General features: G+C 41.9%; 1 protein-coding gene across 1 annotated transcript in view; it reads left to right on the top strand.

The window, feature by feature from the left end:
• Window positions 1–866: 866 nt before the first annotated feature.
• nrg3b (neuregulin 3b) overlaps window positions 867–23,015 on the top strand; it is a 165,937-nt gene continuing 143,788 nt past the window's right edge. The window contains exon 1 of the mRNA XM_034559401.1: window positions 867–1,710. Coding sequence (XP_034415292.1) covers window positions 867–1,710 — 844 coding nt within the window. The remainder of the gene's footprint in view (window positions 1,711–23,015) is intronic.

Below are 23,015 nucleotides of genomic sequence, written 5' to 3'. Positions count from 1 at the left end.
AAGGGTGGCCGGTCATGAAGAGCTATTAGAGGCAAACTTGAAGTCACCTGGAAGAGGAAGAGGAGGCTCTCTGGCGTCCGTAGAAAAGGTCGAATTAACTCAAACGAAAATCCAGAGAATAAAGGAACAATACGCGCTTTTCATTTTAAGGAACTTATGCGGCCGATAATCAACCAATTGAGTGTGGAGACGGGTGCTGCCGTAGCCTGGGTTGTTGATCTACGCGCGCGCACACGCACATGGATTTACAGCTCCAGTTTGAGGCGGATCGATATCCTTCTCCGTTCTTTTTACGTCGGCTTTTTTTTTAACAAGGGAGTGAAGCATCCTGGGATTTATCGTCGCTTCGTTAGCGCTGAACTACAGTGAGGCGCCTCCCCCCCCCCCCCCCCCCCCCCCCCCACCATCACCAAGTCCCCCCATCTCTTCTCGCCCTCTCACCTGTCCATAGCCTGCGTGCACGTGTGGGAAGCGTGTATATTTCGTGCGTATAGGCGTGTGTGTTTGGTTTGTTGTCCGCCAGAGGGAGTAGAGGTGATATTACTAGTTTATGCATTTGAGTGCTTTGCCAGTTTTTAATTAGTAGTAGGTGACTATGAGTGCTTGTGTCTGCTCGTGGGTGCTAGTGCATTAGTTGATGTTTTATGTTTGTGCATGTAGATATATATATATATATATATATATATACACATACATATATATATATATATATGTATATTTATATAGGCTAAGTATTGTGTGGGTACATACTTAAGATGCCCAGCATTTCTTCTGCACCACTTCCCCTTCCTCGTATATGCCCTTGTATCATTTGGCCACCTGTTTGACCGCCTAAGCACTCCACGAGACGGAAAGCTCCAAGCATGATGAGTGAGCGTTCTGGTGCAAGCAGTCTCGCAACCATGACACTGGAGGAGCCAGGGGCCGAACAGGCATCTCCCAGAGCCCCGGGCCCTCTCCGCTGCGGCCCCTGTGCTGTGTGGCCTCGCCAGCAGACCTGGCTGTGTGCCGTGCCCCTGGTAATGGGCTTTGTGGGACTGGGACTCAGTCTCATGCTGCTGAAATGGATTGTTGTGGGATCGGTCCAAGACTATGTCCCGACTGATCTGGTGGATCCCAAAGGTAGCATTGGACAGGACCCCATATTTCTCTCCAAACCCAGTGCCATGCCCAAGGGGCCCGACATTTCCACAGCCACCACCACTTCAGCTGCCTCTACCACAGCCATGGTGTTGACGACCACGCCACTAGCTGCTGACGGTACAGCTCCAGCGCCAAGAACTCGATCGGGGCCACCGGCGAACCACTCAGCCAATGGCAGCACAGCCAATGGAGATGGCAGTCGTGCCCCACACCTTCATAACCGTGTCGGCACCCGCATTAGTGGGACTGTGGTTACCACCTCCACCACTCGCGCCACCCGACTCACTCCGCCACTCAGTGGTAAGGAGGTCACCCCTCGCAGCACTGTTAGAAAAGGAAGCAGCACTGGCAATGGACGCAACGGAGCCGCCAACTCCAAGCCAGGGCAGACTTCTGCCACCGCCGCCACTACAGCATCCACCACAAGTACGGCTACTGTGAAGACCACCGCTAAGGCGCAGCCGACCACCTCTCTGCAGGCAGCTCCAGTCAAGCCCACGTCACGCTGGAATCACGGGCGCCCAGGCAAGGGCCCGGCCACACGCCCACACCACCGCTTCCGAACACGTAAGTTCACTTTTTTGGGGTTTATGGAGAGTTAGTGCTGTTGTGTGAGGTTATGTGTGGAACTCGAGGTGAGTGTTTCACAAGAGCTTTTCTACAGTAGTAATAATGGTGTGTCACTATAGCAGCTAGTTTTTACATGTGTGTGCCTGCATAACAAACTTTTGTCGGATATGCTTTGAAAGGACTCATGGTCTGAGACTATGCATTATTTATTTTTTATATCCACATGGAAAGTGGATACGACCGCAGCTTAACATTAATCATATTCATTAGCACAGACAGATATCAGGGGATATTCTCAGTACCTTCACCCCTCTTGTCTTTATCTTTCACTTGCGCATTAATCCGATACGAATCATGAGAGGTTTTTTTCACCTTGGTTTAAATTGTTCTTATTTTGTCTGCTTGAGTTGGGATGTTAAAGCTGTGTGATGTGTCATGTGACTGAGGACAGCATATTTGTGTTATGAAAACAAATAACAGGAGCTGGTGAGGTGTCGAAGTGGGATAAAGGTTAGCTCTCACTTCCTGTCTAGAGGAATCAGATATATCAAGGCCACACATCTCATTTAGATCAGAGGATACTGTGACCAGATTGTCGCAGGTACTGCAGGGATATACTGAGAGAGAGCGAGGGAGAGAGACAGGGACAAGGAAAGAGAGAGAGAGAAAGATAAGGCACAGAGGGGAAAGTAGATGGATGTTGGGATGAGAATAAGGTTGCAAAGGACAAGTGGATAGAGATGAGGTAGGTAATGGAGAAAAAGAGAAGAAATACTTTGACAAAACAACAAAGTAAAAGAGGATGGCAAAGGAAGAAAATGCAGGAAGCATACCAAAGCAGGGGCATGATGAGTGGGAGCTGTGAGTCGAGAGAGATGGCAGATGGAGTGGGCTAAGTGAGGAAAAGGCTTGAGGGAGAAATAGGGTGTAAAGCAGCGTAGCTGTGAATTTATCGTATTTAGCTTTGTGTAAAGAAGGATGGCTTCCTGATTATTCATTCCACAAGGGGCATGTTTTTAACATCACAAGGCATTGTTTTCAGACGTGGGTGGGGCAGGATGCAACTGTAGTCATGAGAATTGCCGGTGTATGACTGTAGATTTTTCATTCTCAAACTCAAACAAATTGTGTTGAAACAATGATCGGCAGCTTTGATTTAAAACTCACTTTGGGCTCTTGATCATGTATTCTAGTTGCATGACTCACCTGAGCTTTATATAGTTGCACCAATGCAAAGGATCCAGGTCAAGTACTGTAATCAAAATGTCATGGTAGTAATATGAGCTAAGTGGTAATTATGAAATGGTCAGTTTCCTGTTGAGTATTTCTCTCCAGCAAAGTGCTGTCGTGGGCAACGACAAAACTTGAATGTGAAAACTGAAACCTTCATTTCTCGACATTTCCGGTGTTGATCATATGTATGGACGGCAATTCCGGTTGACAAAATGATATCCTCTCTTTTATCAGTTGGAAAGCTTCAAAGGTATCGGCACCCCAGGCGAACCGTGATCAAAATCATTTTTTTTTTTTTTTAACCTCAGGCAAATTATTTTCAGGATAGCTGTTTGGACATTGGACATTAAACCATAAGGATCCGTTTGCAGTTGAATAGCTTTTGAGAAAATAGCTTAAACTTTGTAGTTTGCCTAATTGAGCGAGAACATTGGCTTTGATCAGCTTGAATTCATGAAGCAACAATGGACTCCGATGGTGACTTAAGTATAGAAAAGCCGATAGACCGTTTTTTCAGACTCCTCCCGCAGCCTAATCCACTGCTCCAGAGTCAATTATGTCACTCAACAAAGAGCTGCCAAACAGCTGAGAGCTGCCAAACCAGGCAGCCCCCTAGTGTGAACATCAGGACACATCTGTTTGTAGTATATTCTAAAAAAAAGGGCACTGCCATCAAAAACTAAAGCATGCTTAGTAAAGCTGCTCTCAGTTAATATTATCTTTCACACATACAAGTCATTTTCTGTGGAGGCTGATGTCGTTGATAAGTCTCAAACCTATGTTGACATCATGACTAGTGGGCTGACATTTCAGTCCACTTATTGAATCCATTATCCATGCATTAAGTACATATCTATTAGGCAACAACTCTACAGGCACCAAAACACACATTGTTCCAAATCAATGGGGACAGATCTTTACAGTATTTTTGTAAACTATCTATGCTACTAAAGTAAACCAGATCTTAAAAATGCAGGCTTTGCTTCAGATTCTTTGAACCTAGATTATTAAAAAAAAGAATGAAAGCTTAAAACTATCAGCCCCTTATTTGTTTGCCAAAAACATCACCATGGCATCAAGCATTGTTATAACTGATTGCATCAGTGATGAAAACCTTCCTACAAAAATAGTCATATATGTCTCCTACTTTAAAATAACCAGTAATATTTTCAAAGCAATATTTTCAGCAGACTTTAACTTAAGTCATTCAGTCTACAACCTCCGGATCTGAGAGTGAAGTGCCTTAAACTGGCATTGCCACTCCTCTTTTGGCAAAAATAAGATTGTATAGAATTCCCTGAGAAAAGGACCCTACTCCTACCTTGATTTATTACCTCAGTAAACATAGTAAACAGGAGTTTATGGTCTCAATCGCTAGTTTCACGTCTTCTTCAATACAACATGATGCTCATTTAGGAAACGATGGTCCTATTCAGAGTAAAATAGACATCGCTTAAAAAGTCCCATTGAGCGTTCGGTTGTACTGAGCTCCGCCCTCTTATTTGCAAAAAGCCAAGATGGCGATGGTCAAATTGCCAAACTCTAGGCTTCAAAAACAAAAGCTTGAGCAAAACCACAGCTGTAAATCCATTGATTATATAGTCATATGTTTACTATCATGCTATCACTTCCAGTATTTGTGAACACAGCTCAAACAACAACATATTTTAGGGAACACGGCTAATAGTTAGTCTGTAATGGTTAGTGTTCAGGGTGGACCACTGCCACTGCTGATTCGCCCAAAGCTGCGCTTTGTGTGAAATGGCTCCTGGTTGCTATGATTATCTCCCCTGTGCCTCGTATTGACACGGTTTGTACGGGTAACATTATTGAAGTATTTTCTTTACTGCATATTGCTTTAATTTACGAAACCTCTGTGCTGTTTATATTAATTCACATAACCCTTGTGTACAACATTCATGTGATATTCGATTCAAAACACTAACACGGTATTCTTGGAGCCAAAACACTGCCGTTTAGAAGCAAACCTTCAAGAATGCACCATCTTCTAAAGCTCGGATGTATCAAGCTTGTAGATTTGTGTAATGCCACGCATTTAAAGTGTGAAGATAAACGGAAAGTGTCTCTGCTGATGATGAAACGCTCTGTAAAACATGGCTTCAGGTGGATTTGTCTTTACCCACGGCCACATCATCTCATATTTTATGTTGAATCGTGTGCAGTTATACTGTATGGTCTCTGGTTTCACATAATCCGCGCATAGGAGGCAGTAACATGATTTTTTCCCCCGTACTCTACCATTGCTCCTGCGGTTTGGTGAAGATCTAAATGAATCTCTGTGTCCTGGAAGAAAGACAAGCTCAGTCCGTTGGGGATAATGACATATTTTCCCTGCTCCTTTTGTCTTTTTTTCCTCCTCATTCTCCCTCTCTCTCCCTCTTTCCCCCTCTTTCTCCATGGGTATTGTGTCCGCTCTGGGTGTCATTGTATTCCTCCATCTATTTTTGCCTTGCTTTTTGTGCATTCTATCTTCCTTCTCACGTTAGCTCCTCAGCTCACAGTCATGAGCATGTGGGCAGACGCAGAAATATTGCCACACTTCTAACACAAAGATGAACCAGAAGCATGTGTGAGCCCAAACTCATGGATCTATCTTTTTTTTCTTTTTTTCTGAGGCCAATTATGTATCCGACTCCACTCTCTACAACATACTATTGGCTCATAAGTAGAGAAATAACAGGTGAAATGAGCAGAGCACAATGAATGCCTGTTGGGGAAACCATGGACGCCGCATTGGCTCAGGGCCCAATTCCACTCTCTCCTGGCTTGTGAGGAATCTTCCTTAGTGAAGTGTGGTTGTAATTCCGTGCACATCTCGCTAGCCTGATTCCAGCCAACTGACTGAAAAAAAACAGCCATTGAACCAGAACAGCTGTGCATCGAAGGCATTTCCTTATATTAAAGATGAAAAAGTGTTGTTGCTGTCATCCCCTTGGGTTTAATGTATGAGTTGGCTTCTCTGGTGATTAGGAAAATGGATGGAGAGGATTCAGTACTTGTAGTCTTACATCTCGGAATCACTTGTGCAAAGGTTTTTACAAGTGGAGTGAATTTTTTTCAGTTTGCCATCAACATAGGTGACTTCCATCGTGTCAAAGCTGACTTCTTGATGCAGATTCTGTCGTCTGAAATTGACGTCAAACCGATGGATGCTACAGTTACAGGGATTGGTCAGGGTAGGCTCCCTCCCAAACTGAAAACAGCTTAACAAGATGGCAATGTCAAACTGAATACTGGGGTGGGAACGAAATGGCATTTCGCTTTCAATAACAGGCTCGCCTCAGACAACTATGGAATGAAATGCCAGTCAGATATTGTTCCACATTTTGTATTTCAGATATGAAAACACAGGAGAGCGATGCAGACATCCGCTTTTCTCTCATGTCACGGAGAAAATGAACAGAAGTGGATGTTTTCTCCTGACACGCAAGCCCCTGCTTTTTGTTGTTGTTGTTATTGTTTTTTTCCCCGACTATACATTAAGCCTGCACAAAGTACTATTGTAGGACCAGTGAAGCGTGTAAGAGGGATTAAAAAACAAAGATATAAATCCAGTTTGCCTCTCTTTCTCTCTCCAGGGAGGTCAGGCTCAGATTTGCCAGGCTGTCTCTGAGGCCCCTCTGTCTCTCCTGAGACACGCTCTGCTTGTTCGTTGAGGCCGGCCCAAGCAGGGCTGCTTCGGCACAGTGTGTGTGTGTGCAGCTGCACCGATTTACAAATGTCTTCCTAGTCGGAAAGCCAGCTCTTGTGCCTCAGCTTTTATCATTTCAGGCGCACAGTTATTTAAGAACATTTGAACGTTTTTTTTTTTTGTGTGGTCCCAGCGTGTGCCTTGCAGTTCGTCTGTCACACAGGCGTGTTGTAAGCCTCAGAGGACGAGCTCAAAGCCTCAAGTCGATGTTAACACGTTGAGTAATAGCAGTGGAGTGCTAAGATCCGTCTGTCACAATGAATACGGTTTTGCTCTTGGGAAATACCTGTCTGACACAAGTATGGCCATTGAATATCAATTATCATTTAAGTGACTTTAAAGAAGCTTACTTATTTTAAATGAATAGGGATTTCAGTAAACTGCTTGCATAAGTGTTTTGATACCAGAAATAGACATTATTAAAATGAGCATTTCTGGTGGACCAACCGGCGACAATTATTTCGTAGTGCAAGACATTTACATAATTTCAAAACAAAGAGCCTTGTATATATCCACCAAATAATCAGACAGATCTCTTAAAGAAAAGAAATACCCTTAATGTTGTATCTGAGATTCAAGAGACAGCAACATGTGCGCGTGTACACGCTATGCACATGCAAATTAATGGAAGTGTGCAGCATTCAGCAGTGTTGGCCCTGAACATCAGCTAGCAGAGACACTTGACACTGATGGGCACCAATTACAAAGCAGAATACATTCAGTGTATTCAGTGGGGTAAGCATTCGGACAAATTATCCCAGAGTGACAGCCCAGTGAATGCTTGAAATTTTGTGGGAATTGATCCCACGCCCTTTGCATTGCAAGTGCCGTGCTCTACCCAGCGAACCTCACTGAATCAATAAGGAAGAAGGAGGGAGAGTGCCACGAGAAACAAGGGCTGAGAGAGAGAGAGAGAGAGAGAGAGAGAGAGAGAGAGCAGAAGGAAAATGAAAAAAAAAGAATTTGTTAGGGCGAAGACTGTCAAAAACCATGAGAGCATGCTCCAGAAGTACAGATCCAGCTGCAAGGTAAAGGCATAACTCATCACAGTTGAGTGAATGAGGCTTGGCCAGACATTTTACATATCTCAGACCACCATTCTACCCATTCTTTTGTTATCGCTCTCATTTCCATGCAGATTGCCCTCGAGGTATTATCCATATTTGAATTTTCAAGTCTTTCACTTCAAACCTGTCACCGCAACGCCTCTGTGAAAGGTCCTATACATGTAAATCAGTGGAGGTTATCAGTGTATTATGATATATTACACATTATATATATATAGTTTATGGCACCAAAGTGTGTGTCTATGGAATACTAGTCCATGTTTTTGAAATAAAGATAAGAAAGTTTCACCCCACTATTACTACTTTTGAGAAGAGCAAATACCCAATGTTATGCAACTGCAACTATTTTTATAATCATTATATTATATATATATTATAATCTTTTTCAACTTAAAATGTGAATAAGTCTCTGGTTAGGTTTTTATTTGTCATATTTGTGGAATAACAGTAACAGTGAATTGAATATCTTTAAGTTTTGATCAGAAAACCGAGCAATCTCATTCTGTCATAGGGATCTTGGAAATCCTACTGGGCATTTTTTTAAATTTAAAACAACAATTGATGAATTGAAAAAGATAATAGTCATACATTTAAGAATGAAATTAATCATTAGTTGCAGCCTTAAATCATTGCAAAACCAGAGAACCAGTGCTGTTGTAGTCCGGGGTCTTTGTCCAGTGTGTACATTAATACTGTTGAGGGCCCGGAGGGGGGGGGGGGGGGGGCTAAAAGGCATGGGTCCAAGGGCTCTCTGCGGGAAATTGGCTTTGGCTATTATGAATAATGTGTCGATAAAATTCTATGCACTGTATGCATACGCGGGTATACCACTAACATGTAATAGATATCTTGTTCTGTTTATCTGATGCTTTTGAGTGACATGTGACTCTCAGGCAGCAGTCAGGGGTCTCATAGTTGCTTCTTAGAGTCCTGGCTGAGGCCATCTTAGGGCTTCTTAATGTCACTGTGATTTATGTGGACAAAATGTCCACCTTGAGGTGGTAGAGAGAAAAAGAGGGAAGGGAGGGGCTGACATATTAATGTATGGGAAGAGAAACATGTGCATTGCCGGAAGTGTGCATAATTGATGAAGCTTCCTTTTTATAAAGTGCTTGAGATGTCCCGTGCTCAGGGGTCTAATGGCAGAAGGATTTTACTCGAGTTCCACAGATTACAATTTCTGACTTTTTAATAGTCTGACCTCTCCCTGGACACACAATCAGGCAAGGTCTGGAGTTGCATTTGCCTTCTTTTTGCTCATCTCTTTTCATAAATGCATCAACAAGCATCTCCTACATAGTTAATAGTTACCAATGTTTCCACAGAAAAAATAACGGTGTTCTTAGCCTCAGGGAAGAAATAATCACAATTGAAAGTAAACAGTGGGATCATTATTGTCTCCAAACATGACTCCCCCACTTGACATCTTTTCAAATTGGAAGAAATGGAGAGTAGAGAACAACGACTGGGTTTACTGGTGGTGGTGATGTGCTAGGGGAGTACTCACTAATTCACTCATTTTAATCACACGCTGTCATGCCTACTTACCCACAAGTCTACCAAAGTGCTTGTTTGTGTCTTGGAATTGAATACTTTGTATTGGCCTGCTTCAATAAAGAAAACCCACAATTCATGCATTCATTCATTCACCCACTCCTTCATTCATTCACTTATGTGCAGAGAACGCAGTGACTTGCTGGTAGCTCAAGGGGCAGTGAGATATTGTAGTGCATCTGGCTGTGGCAGCGCAGAGAGGATTACAGTCCATCATATCTGATCTGAGACTGTTAGATCCCAATATTGAATTACGGACCCTGCGGGGTCTCTGGTTCCGTTATCAATTTGCAAACGAATAACGCGGAAAGGAAAGGGATGAGAGTCGGGGGTAGGTGTTGGGTTGGGAGGGGTTGCGTGGCTTTGAGGCAGTTTTGCAGGGATGCGTTGGATCTAATAACAGACTCTTTTCTTTTTTTGTTCAAGGGACTGAAACTGGTGACACAACTGCACTGCCATATGTGATTTAGGCATTGTGGCGCTTGAGTCCTTCCCTATTCTGTTGGAGATATGGTCCTATTTTGGAGGGCTTACAGTTTAGTGGCTGCATAAAGCTTTCATTAACCAATCTAAAAACATATTCATGGCCCACATACCCTTTTAAAGCAACATTTTAAAAGCTGTGTGAAGGGTAATAAAAGGAGAGCACTGTGTGTAAGATGGTGAATCGTGCATGATATATGTTTTTGAGAACTCATTTTTCCTTTTTCAAAAGGACACTCAAGTAACAATTCATATAGAAATATTCTCGGTCACTGTCTGCCACGTTGTTAGTATCTAACATGCCCTTATCCAGCCCACAATTATAACTTAATTGCTATAATTTAAACCTTGTGTAATGCCAGGTGGAGGGATACCGAAGTCACAACTTCAAAGTGAGACATGAGCGTGATTTCTCACTGTCGCTGCTTCGCACATAGCATCTGTGTGCATGACGAGCCTGCAGGAAAGTGTGGATTGCGGAGGTTGCAGCAGTCGGATTGATTCACTGCATCGTGTGGCCAGCTGCCACCCTCAGTGACGGGAAATGTGCCACGGTGCCCTGGTTGAGATGGAGAGGCTTGTTGTGGCGTGTGGAGGTGGAGGTGGAGATGGAGGTCACCTCTCTCATTCTCTCGTTATCATTTGTCTATACTTAGTTTCTCCTTTTTTATTTTCATCCTCCCGTCCTCTATTTTAAGGCGAACACTTGCCTCTCTCTTTGCTCTCAGTTCTTTCTTTTTTTTCCTTTCTCCTCACATTGCTGACAACATGAATAGCACCCAATGAGAGCTCTTATCTTAGGAGTGCACCGGAAGAGATAAGAGTATCATTCATCATTCCATATTACCTACTGTCATCACTCCCTGCAAAGAACTCCTGAGGAAATTATGATAAGGAACCATGACTATTTCATTGTTATAATGACTTGTGATGATTTCTTTTTCAGTTCTCCATTTTATACTGAACCTTAAAGCTGCATTTATGTGACATGCTTAGTCATCGCTTTCCATGACCAACATGCCTTACATAATCATGTCTGTTCACATCATTTTGCACCTTACTTTAAATGTCAACATTTCTTAGAAATGAATGAGAATCCTCTGTACTCACTCCTTCAAAAGACAGAAATGTATGAAAACATTTTCCTTCCTCAGAACTCTTTTCCTTCTCAGTTGTAACTGAAAGTAACTTCTCCATGGGCTTTCTTCCCAATATATCTTTTTTTGGATTACTTTAACAATGTCTTAGATATCCTGAAAATTAAAAACACATCCTTTGAGAATGAAACTCTGTCAAAACAGAAAGGCCACTTGCCACTTGCAATGGGAAAGAAGTCTATCGCCTATTTTTAGGAGGTTTCCCCCTGTTAAAAAACCTGCATGTGTTTGGAGGAAAAAGAGAATCCAGAATATTCAACATCCTGCTGCTAGTCTTCTAATCAAAACTAAAAAGAGAGTCTATCATTCAAGTGGAGTAATAAGCTATTTTAACAGCGCAGCATGTTTGAAAGAACACTGGCTCCATGTATTATTAGGACTTCACTTTAAAGTACTTTTGATTTTACATAAAGCTTTAAGTAGCTAAGGACTGGCCTGCACTGCAGATCCTGCTTGGTTTGTGTTTAGTCGACAATCTGTCCACGGTCTGATCCTTCTCACTTTATTTAGTTGTTGAGGAGCTTTGCAGCAGTTTTAAACTCTGCTCCCAAACTGTGGAATAGCATTCCATTGGATAATAAGGAGGCGGCTAAAGTGAGATAGCTTAAAAGATGTTCTATTCAGTTGTCTTTGACCAATTATGTGTGTCTTTTAGTATTGAACTGCTTTATCTCACATTGGTATGTGAAGTAGGTTTCTATGTGGAATGATATTGTGTGTGTATTATTATTAAAATATCAATAATGGCATCTAGATTCTTTGAGTTTTTTAAGTATCTGTGTTCCCAAATATTCAACGAGAAGAGTAAGAAAGATGGACTAATGCCTCTTGTGAAGTTACAGCAGATGCCATTATTTTTTCAAACATTGTGTCAGAAGCCCCAGGTGTGCTGGTCGTAGCATTGATGAATAATGAGAGCGGGAGCCTGAGTGGAGAGAGAGACAGAAGGGCATCGACTAAGGTCCTCTCATGTTATTTTCCTGGGGGTGCACAGCTTGTCTCATGTGGTAATCCATGCATGGTAAAACCTTATCCATGGGGATAATGTCAACTCACTCCCAAAGATAACAAGACAAAAGCCCTTGCCTAGCGCTCACTCTAGACCGTGTTTCATATTCCCATAATCTGACATCTTACATGGCTCTGTTCTCTGGATTTGTTGGCCAAGCCTGCCGATTAACACAAACATAACGTAAACGCTTTGGACTCTGTATCTTTGCACAGTTGCCGAAGGTGGACGTCGAGCACCCTTTTCGGTTTGAGGAAACACAGTTTGCGAATATATGGTGGCAACACAAATTGGAAAAGTGTGTTGACAGTATTAAAGCCTGTCGCTACTGAATGCTATTTTAGCCTTGGATTTAAGTGTACCAGATGTTTTTTATTGCTCATGGCGAGTTGCTTGAGCTAGGGCACGCCGACAGTTACTGTACATGGCCTGCTGTGCCTCAAGTTAAATGGAGGAGCCAGTTGGTGTTGTGTAGAAAAGTGTGAGTGTGACACACCTGATTTGTATGTGTGTGTGTGTGTGTATGTGTGTGTAGTACTGCAGCTCTTCAGTAGCATAGTGCAGGGATCAAAAGATCATAAAAGGACATTTGGCATGCTCTAAGTGGCCTAAGAGATCCAAGGTTTAAAAGCACTGGATTTCTACGAGACTGTAAAAAAGCATCCATCACATTCACACCCAACCTGTCAGACAACTCAGTGAATTATATATTGAAAGTTCCCCCCGAACATCCAGGCAGAGACATCTTTCTCTACATCTCTCCCCTTCCATCTGATGTGCTGCATTGAATCATTGATAGGACATCCACAACAACAGCGCTCGTCCCTATAAAACACCTGTCACAGACACCCTGAAAGGAGTACAACCAGAGTGAGATGTGGAATCTGTTTTGATCTTTTGAATAGTGAGCATGTATCAAAATGATGCATATTGGATCGTGTGTACACATGTTGAAGTAATGCTGTGTACTGCAGTGCCTAATTCAACACTTATGTCTTCTCCTGTTATACACCCATACTTACTGAGCAAATAAGAACACCAAACCCAATTATCTATTTTCCATGATTCCTATTAATGGAACGGAATGAAGGGTTCGGTCTCAGTGCACGCGAGACACTGACGTTGTCAAGTGTACACTTTGATCCCAGCTGGAGACAGGGATGCTTCAGGCATATGATGGAATATTTTATTGCAGTTGTGTGAAAGCAATTGGTGGTGCTGCCTAAGTCCGACTGTTTCTCCCTCTCCCCCTCATCGTAACTTAAGCTTTAAAGCTTCAGCTTGGTACCCAAGTGACTATTTTGCATGTTGTTACTCATAAATCGTCTGTTTTACAAAAGGACTGCGCTCCCTCTGAGATTTTGGAGCGAGTGTGTGTGTGTGTGTGTGTGTGTGTGTATGTGTGTGTGTGTGTGTGGTGTAAAGCCAAGCTCAGACTACAGGCTTGTGTCACGCACATAAGGAGAAACTTCACAGATGTCCTTCTCTCTAATCTCAAACTCGCACACACTACAAGATTTGAAAATAATGGGCCATCGCACACTACAAGATATTATTAAAATTGTTGTGCCACAGTGAGCAGTGCACCACCTCACGTGCTTTCATGGGGTAGCAGATGCAAAGAAAAAAACGAAGACTGATGTTGTGCGACAACTTGTTGTAATAATGCTTTGCAGTGAGAAAAGACAAAAGCTAAATGCTGAACGTGTCTGGATGAGAAGCCTACATGGGTTGAACCAAAGGGGAAATATTACCTGTCGTTCTTAATAATTCTGTGTTACCAATGCAAGCTAACGCTAAAGGGCTGGACATTTTTACCGTTGCTCCGAAACACAGTCAGCAGCTCTGACTGGTCTGTCTCGTTGGCTGTTGACATCCCGCTTGTAAAGCACCGATTTAATCATCCAGAGTTTAACTCCTAATTATCAATCATGTTTGAAATTATCAGGGCGGCCCAGAGGAGTCTGCGAACAGTTCAGGAGGTTTAGGACTGCCTCGGTAAACCGTTCACATCACCAGATAACCTGGCCTGAGACCAGATTGTATGGGGGGTGAATCAGGTAGAATTGCCCCGGAGATCCTGTAGTCTGAGTCTGGCTTAAGGGTGGTATGGTACGGCCAGGGTTGAAGGTGGGGTTAGTAAAGATGAGGCTAACACTCTGACAGACAGATTTCCTGTTTCTCAGAAGTGGAAACCAGCTTAAGTGGCCACGTCAAAATAAAGCACAAGGCATTATTCATGTGCTCCTTTTCGGCAGAGGGCTCGGGAGAGTATTTAAGTATTTGGATTTTGGACCACAAGAGGCAGCAATCCTCAAAACAATCATGATATGCTTTTTGTAACATGCAGCCAAAACCTGAGGGTTTAATCTAAAATTCACCTGTCGTTTATCACAATTCACTTTAAAGCATCTTCTATCCATGTGTACTTACTAGTGTACATCTAAAGCAAAGAACGCATTATTATTATTATTATTATTATTATTATTATTATTATAATAAGCAAGCCAGTGCGTTTGTGTTGGGTCACATCCAGGGCAGTGCCATCAAACACTGGGCACAAGTCAGAAAATAGACCCGCTCTCGGTCTTTGGTAATCCACAACAGCTGGTGTGTGTGTGTGTGTGTGTGTGTGTGTGTGTGTGTGTGTGTGTGTGTGTACTTGATGGGTGTCATGTGTGTATGTGCAGAGACAGAGAGAGGAGCTAGCAAGGCCAGATGGGTCCAGCTGTGGATCTGGTGGCCTAGATAAAGACTAGATGGGTGCCACCACCTTCATGAGGTGCCAGCGGAACATTTAGAGTAGGTGTTAAAAGCATGAAGGCTTTGATGGACCCAGACATCCAGCTGAGAGAGATCGTTCATTAGCATCTGCTATTTTATAAAGTCTATAATGACGTATGTTCAAACTTGACCACTGCGCTGTGTCCAGTTTAGGATGAATTCAATTGACACTTAGCTATTTAACCTGGGCTGAGGATATCAATTACTTGTGTTTGAAACAGGTTTTTTTAATGGTTAATCCATTGCTTAGTCAAATTGTCAGAGAAATTGAGAAATTAACCATTATTTTCTCAAATATTATTTCATGAAATGTCAGCAAATAGAAGAAGAAATGTCCATCACAGCTTTAAAAATATGTATAAATGGCAACCCCAAAGAGGTATTCATTTCACTGTGATATATGACAAGCAAAATCAGCAAGTCGTCACAGGAGAACCTGCAACCAGAGAATACGGAGCATTTTTATATTGATTACTCAACTGATCGTTTAAGCTCTTAACAGTATGAACCAGATCAACATTTTAGAGGCTTGAATCAACCCATGTTTGAATGACAAATGACCATGAATGAATCCATCATCAGTCTGTCAATTTTGTTTCAATCAAAAATATGAATCGACTCGTCATTTCTTCATTCTTAGTTTTAGGTTTAAAAAAAAGAAAGAAATAGAAACATTTAGCCATGCCCTTGTTTTCTAATTTGGCCAGACAGTGCTTGCAGCCCGTATCGGCCATTTCAGAAAAACCTCCAGCACACAGCCCACTCCCACACAAACACTTAAATGGCCATTATGAGAGGAGAGGTGGAGAGTAGAGAAGGAGGAGGTGAGGTAGCCAGTCTCTGTCCTTTTCCAGGGAACGCTAGGACAGCGAGAGCCTTCACCAGCACCCCAGGGAGAGGGAAGACAGATTAATGCAGTGGCTTTAATATTTCAGATGAAAACGTATTACTGCTCTCTTGCTCTTTCTTCTCTCTCTCTCTCTCTCTGGTTCAGAGAAGTGAGCCTTGCTTTCTCTTCTTCTTATGTCTTCCTCTCTGGCTAGAAGCATGAATGTGTTTTGCTGAGGGGTAGATGTCCCCATCCAAAGCTTCCCTGTCTACTCATTGTGACAGGGAGTGGTAGATGAACAGGAGACACATCTAAATGAATAGTGGATTGTGTGTGTGTGTGTGTGTGTGTGTGTGTGTGTGTGGGGGGGGTCCATCTGTACACTTGCACTGAAAGCTCTTGACCTTGCGATCAACCGTTGCTGTCTATCTTTGGTAACATGCTATATCTATATCTTCTGCCTACTAATGTCTCTGCCATGAAAACCTATTCGGGGATGGCCACACCCCGAGAAGGCCTGTGATCAAATTTTTCATCTGGCCCTGTGGCGTCCATACTGGCTTAAGAACAAAGACATATCAACATATCATATAAAACAGCACGCATAGGTTCCTAACATGTCTGCCGGCAAGAACAATCCAACCTAAGAAGATTAAAACAGACAATTATAAGCTTGTGGACTGTGGACCAGGATTTTAGAGATATAATAAAACTATAGCATCTTATTGCCCTATTTAATCACAGTAATGTACTCCAAACTCTTTGTAATGTTGTATTCCTTTACATGTTATTAAAACAGATGCTGTAAAGAAAGATATATATGTTTTTAGCGTGCCACTTGACTGCAGTTACAAGTGTGGCCACTAAGCCAGAATCCGTGCAGACGAGCAGGGTGGACGCTTGCTGACACACCCAACTCGTTCAGTTTTGAAGCACAATGTCGATTCCGCTCTGCCGCATCACATTCAACAGCCATCCATTACATGTGCAGGTCAGGGTCACCGTGACAACACTGCAAGTAGAGCCGCTATTCTCCAGCATGTATACCTGTGGGGGTTGTTGTGTAGCTCATGGCCCTGCTGGGAAATGTATTCCCCAGAAGTGTACCTTGGGTCAGACCCTGAGTCTCCTCCCAGGTGCCGTGCCCTTTTCGCCCAGTAAATCTCCCAAGAGAGATTTTACAAGCGCTCAAGCCACTCTACTAGCTTTTTAAAAAAATATTAAATGTCCTGGCAGGTTCATTCTGTGCTTGTTTTTTTGTGCGCTTTTATTCTACTCCGTCTTCTCGTGGTATTGAGTTGATGCATACTATTTAAGATGTCATTCTTCATCTAGCTCGGCTCCAGGGGGCTTGAGGCTATTTGTCAGAGAACGAGGTCCACTTCCTCCCTCGCTTCCAGAGCTGCACATGCCACACGCACAAATGCGCACACGTGCACACAGAAAGACACACACACTCACACTCTTATTACACACTGTCTGTCTCACACATACATGAAATAACAAAGGTTTTCTCTCTCATCAATCTCTCTCTCTCTCTTTCTTACACACACACACACACACCTGTAGTTCTTTTCCTCAGAGCACCCCCTGCCTCTCTCCAAGCCAAACAGTGTGCTAATGTGCTGCTGTGTTTGACAGACGCCCTCCCCCCTGCTTCCCCTATTTATTCTCTCTCTCATTCTCCTTCCCCATATGACTTCACAGATCCCTCCCTTAAGATTCACGCTCACACACACATGCGCGCGCTAATCCGTGATGCCAAAGCAGAAATCGTATGCAGATATATGTTATAATTAAATGTTGGCCTTAACAGCATAATGAAAAAAGTAATGAAGATACGCTTATCAGCGACTGGAACCTGAGTGCAAGTGATTTAATTAATTTTAGAGTTTGAAAAGTGGACTCAGATTTGTTAGCAGATACTTGATGATATATAGATGCTCAGCTATTTGGTGCTTTGTCTTCATGGGGTTTTAAATGTGAAGGTAGTAGAACTTTAACATTAAGTGACACTGTACGTAGTAGCTTCATGGTCCAATCGTTCCTGTGTAATCTTAAAATGGTGACTTTGAAAAAATGTTACCTTTGAATAAAACTCCCAAAAAGAGAACGTTGCTATTGATTTGTTTTCTGATTGGCTCCGTGTCTGTTACAGACCGTAACTATTTAAGATCAATTAATACTTTATATTCTCACTCTGTGGTTCTAGTTTCTCAGATGTGATGATTTGCAGTTTCCTCCATTGTATGTATATTTTATATATTAGTTGAACAAAACGAGTTACTTGAAAATCGGTCATTTGTAACTGTCCTTATTATTTGACGCCCCTATCGGCAGAACAATATAATCATTGCGTCCTAAATCCACAAATGTGTTGAAAAATAAACCTGTTAACATATGTTGTTCTTGGGGGCTCTTAGTCCCCAATATTGCCGATTAAAAACAAATTAGGTATGGAATAAAAAATCAAATATGAAATTAAATATTAAGATGAATCCGTGACAGGGATCCTTTTTCAGAAACGTATGGTAGGTCAACCACCATAATTATAAAAAACTGTTTGACTTTGAAAAAGGTATTAAATCCTAGTTTGAGGGCTATACTGAACAGTTCTTGTTGAAGGGGGGGATGTGGTCTTTGTCATATTCGCTTTTGCCATTATTCATCTTGTGTTACTATGTAAACTTCAACTTCATTCTGCCATTTATAGGTGTGTTGTTTGGTATTTAGGTGTGGCCAATTTCATCTTTAACGCAGCTGCCATAACTGCTGCTTCTGGGACAGCATTACTAACCGAATCACTGCTCCACAGCCTTATCTTGCCCTTCTCTTCAAAATAAAGTTGGCCTGTCCAGTCAAGGAGCTGTCCAGTGCTGGAAATGGTACCACAGGCAGCTACAACACTGAGCTTTTATAGGTCAACAAGAGTCAGCAGGAGACAGGGGGCAACAGGAACACGGTGTTGAGGGGCAGAGACACACTGTAATGCACCTGGCGAGGAAAGAGAAGGTAGAGTGAGAGGTGAAGCCAGAAACAGAGAGAAATGTAAGGGATGGAGGACAAAATGGGGAATGGAGCAACGGGAGTATCATTCTCAGTTACACTGTTTCACATGGTGGAGCCCCTCTTTAAAAGGCCAATTACTCTGTAATAGTCCTAGACTGACTAGGTGATTTCTCACTGTGCTGAGTGGAATGGCAGAGCAGGAGTGGAGTCAGTCCAGTGGAGAGACCCAATCATCATTGCACTGGAGTGAAGGGAGTCGGGGGACACATGCACGTGTGTGGGTGCACGTGCGTGTGTGTGTAGGTGCACATGAACAGTTTGTGTGTGTAATTGTCACTATTCCACTGAATTCATTATTGAATGTGACCTTCAAGCACTGCAAGCATACTTCAATGCAACTGAAATGTTGTTTGTGTGTGTGTATGTGTGTGTGTGTGTGTGTGTGTGTGCTTACATGGCTGTGTACGAAATAACCCTCGCCGGGGATAAATTATATAGGCCTCTCCAACCAGAGGGTAGGCGGGATTCGCTTTCAGATCCAATTGAATTTGAACCCTTTTCAATATATAATTCAAATATAGTTTCTGTATTAAATTGATTTAATTGAAAGTGAATTCAATTTTAAAAAGCTTAGAGACCATTAATTGACATCAATGATACATGGTGGATTCGCTGTGCACCTTTTCCCTACTGAATCCCGCTTGCCCACAGTAACATCCCTTTTATTTCTCTCTTTGCCTCCTATTTATGCCTTTTTCTTTCCTGCTCTCATTGTTATCTAACATGGTGGTGCTGTGGGCTTAACACAGATAGCATTCCATACTAATTAGTGCTTGTAACTTTGGAGATGTATGGATTTAAGCTTGTCTCCGTGTTGCACTTATACATCACTGGAAAAAAACATCAGGTATGCCTAAAGTATACATGGACAGCACTGTGAGGATTTTAGCTGCTATACAAATCAGCAGCAACCCATCCTGACAATGAAAAGATTACAGTCACACAACATGTAGGATTAACATTATGTATTGTGTCGCCAATTGAAAGAAATCTAATTATCTGTCACACAGTTTTTTACAGAAGTGTTGGAAATAAACCAGGAAAGGGCAACAGCTTAGTGGCATCACCAAGTCACCAGCCTGCTGTACAATTGACAAGGTATGCTTTAATTAATATAAAACAGCAAACATATCAAAGCCTATATACTGACATCTCGTCAACATGTTTCGGGATCAACGGATTCCAATCATAAAACAAATATCAGCTTGTGATTAACCTCCTCTCTTGACATTATGACAGCGATGTTAGTTGACAAAAGCAAATGTTTTTCAGATGATTAAGACAAAATGATGGACGACATCATCAAACAGCTGATCGGTAGAGTGCGATGAACTTAACCAGTACATATGCTCTTGAGTAAAGTGAGCAGTCTGACAGCCTGTCACACAAGTCTCAAATCCAAAGTATACATTAGTAGGGGGGGAAGGACTAATATATACATATCTAAAACATTAGATGCTGCATACTATACACTAATGTTTGTTACAGACCAAAGTCTGTCATTATGAAAGAGAATGCATACATAAATAAACATGTGCTTCTTATTTTTTGACAGGCTAGATTTTCAAACATCAATACTGTCAGAATCTAATCTAATTTGATGGTCTCTAGAACATATACTGGGGCATGCTCAAAGCACAAGGCAGAGAACTCCCTTCCTCCTCTGTGGTTCCCTTTAAAAGCCGAGTTACCACAAGCTAATGGTTGCGTATGAATGTTTAAACACATATGGATGGGATCAAAGATTTTTAGATGTGCGTGACAGCACCCATTCCTTCCCTGGTGGCCTTTGCTGGCCTCCACTAAAGATCTTTGAGTGAAGTCATGCTGAAAGGGCCAGATGACACTGCTGCTGCATTAGTACTGACTGTGTGTGTGTGTGTATGTGTGTGTGTGTGTGTGTGTGTGTGTGTGTGTGTGTGTGTGTGTGTGTGTGTGTGTGTGTGTGCGTGCATGCTCACAAAGGGAGTGTGGTTAGAGGTATGATGAAGGTGGAGGAGAAGCTGTTTTCATGCCAAACAACCTGCCAAGGTTGTGATTTAAAATGATACAAAATGTGGAGCGATACAGTGGGTCGGGTTCTAGTCCACGATTGAGAGAGGTTAGTGCTGCCTGAATGGATTACTCCCTAAACATACCAGGCTTCTGCACATATTAGAAAAGCCTAGACTCTTTGTATGAGGCAGAGATGTGCACATAAATGTATAAAATTCACTTTTGTATTGTGCACCACTGATTTTTCTTGCTTTTTGCTTTTGCTAATGTAGAAAAAAAGTGTTTTACTAATTCATGAGCATCCCTTTCTATTTTATTTTATTTTTGTATTGATTGGGCATAGTAGTGGACAGTTCTCTCTGTATGTGCGCTCGGTGTGACCTTGCATGCTGAGTAAACACGCCTGTGCTATAAGGATGTGTGTGCGCGTGGTCCAGATTGCAAGTGCACAGTTGACAGGTTGACGGTACTTGTTAGTGGACAGGAATGAGAAGAGAGGCAAAGGTAAGAATATACTGACAGAAATACAAGAAAAGAAGATCCAGTGACAGTCACATAATCTAATAAAGTGCAATTTACTGACATTTGGAAACAGGGAATGTTTGTGATTTAAATAATCTGTACATTATTATTCTTTAACTCTTCAATTTCAGTCCAATTTACAATCCACAATATGTAATATGTAACACACTATATATATATATATATATTGCTTTACTTTCAATTTGTCGAATATTTCCATTCCAGTGATGTCAACCGCATAAGCAATAACAAATATCTTGATAACATGAGTGATTTTCTTGCAAAAATGTATTGGCCAGCAATGTTATTTTGGACACCTGCCATTATTATGGAATGTTTTGTCATTATGAGGATGCACAAAGCAGCAGGCAAGCAGACAGTCAGCTCCCAGAGTTAATGTGTCCAGATGTGAGGAAAACAGTTAGTACCTAAAAGCATCTTTTGTCGCTGTCATAATGTGACATTTGGTGCAGGGAATGCAAAATTGCCAAAACAGATCAGTGCAGTGGAGCAACTACATTTCACAAGTCAAATCAAGGTTCTTTAATGCATCAGTGACATGCCCTTATTGCCAAGCTTGGGGGCAGTGAAGGAGAGAAAATGCATTGCACCTATTTCTCTGTTTCTGCCGCTTTCCAGCAAGTCAATGATATTCCAATTTCTCAAAGTAAATGCAAAACGAATGATGTCGATTGGAGCGGTGAGTCAGGGCAGCCCTGTCTGGAGCCTTCAAATTGAATCTTTCCAGATCAGTATCGCTTTTTGCCTGAGCCTTGTAAACAAAGACTAGTTGCATATTGTCTAATCTAGGATTAGATTCACCTGCAATTGGAACTGCGTGGAGTGAGTTAACTGTTAAATTGCTCTTCAGTTAGGAGATGCCACCCCAATATGTCTGGGCCAACCATCTGGGGAAACCCAGTGATGAGTCTCTAACGAGATGGGATGACATAGAGCGACGGGCTACCTGAGAAACAAAAAGGCTCTCACAGTGCTGTGCACCGTTTTGCAATTTACACACTTGTTTTCACAAACAATCTGAAATCCTATCTTATCTCATTTTGGGATGACATTTGGTATTATAAAAACGTGTCTCCTAACTATATTGAGGAAATACATCCTACTGTATATTATTTTTAAATGGGATTTAAGATATTACTAAATTAGGGATATTCCAAGTTAGGAATCCTGAATTAGGATGACAGACACTAAATTGAAAATAAATAATATCTCACTTTATTCAGACCTTTAGTGCAAAGTGAACATATGTTTCAAGTGAAATTTCAGGAAAAGAATAATAAGTATGCATTCACACACATTCAGATTATTGACACAAAGACAATTGTTTCATGTAACTGCACTAGATAGTAATCCCATAAGCATTAATTGGTATATGCTTTTTATTATATATTTAGACAACATGATTTTATATCACAATATCTAATTTCATAACGATATGATTCAATCGAAAGACAATACAATTATCATATGGAATTATGGCGCAGCCCTACCGACTCCTTGTAGCCACAATTGAAGACTTTTTGTGTCCATGATTAGTGAGCAGGTTAGCCAGTGACACTTGAGAGCTGTTGATATTGTACATCTCTATTAGCCTACCAGTATATTTTAGACATAGACATGGCAGGACGAGTGCCAATTAAAGAATCAAGTTTACAGTTATGGTTAGGACTTCTTAAGATAGGAGGTCTGAGATAGGATAGGTCACAGCCATGGCATTAGGTATTGCTCCTGTAATAGGAAGTTAGGAGTATTCCTATCTTTGAAACGTAAGTTAAGATAGGAAAAGCATTTATTTATTTATTCCTCTGTAATGAGGCCACAGGACCATAATTATCTCTGTCCACTGAGCTTCTCATTGGCTTGCCAC

The sequence above is a fragment of the Cyclopterus lumpus genome, chromosome 19 (assembly GCF_009769545.1).
Source record: "Cyclopterus lumpus isolate fCycLum1 chromosome 19, fCycLum1.pri, whole genome shotgun sequence".
Taxonomy (NCBI): Eukaryota; Metazoa; Chordata; class Actinopteri; order Perciformes; family Cyclopteridae; genus Cyclopterus; species Cyclopterus lumpus.
This window is presented reverse-complemented; position numbering and strand designations above follow the sequence as displayed.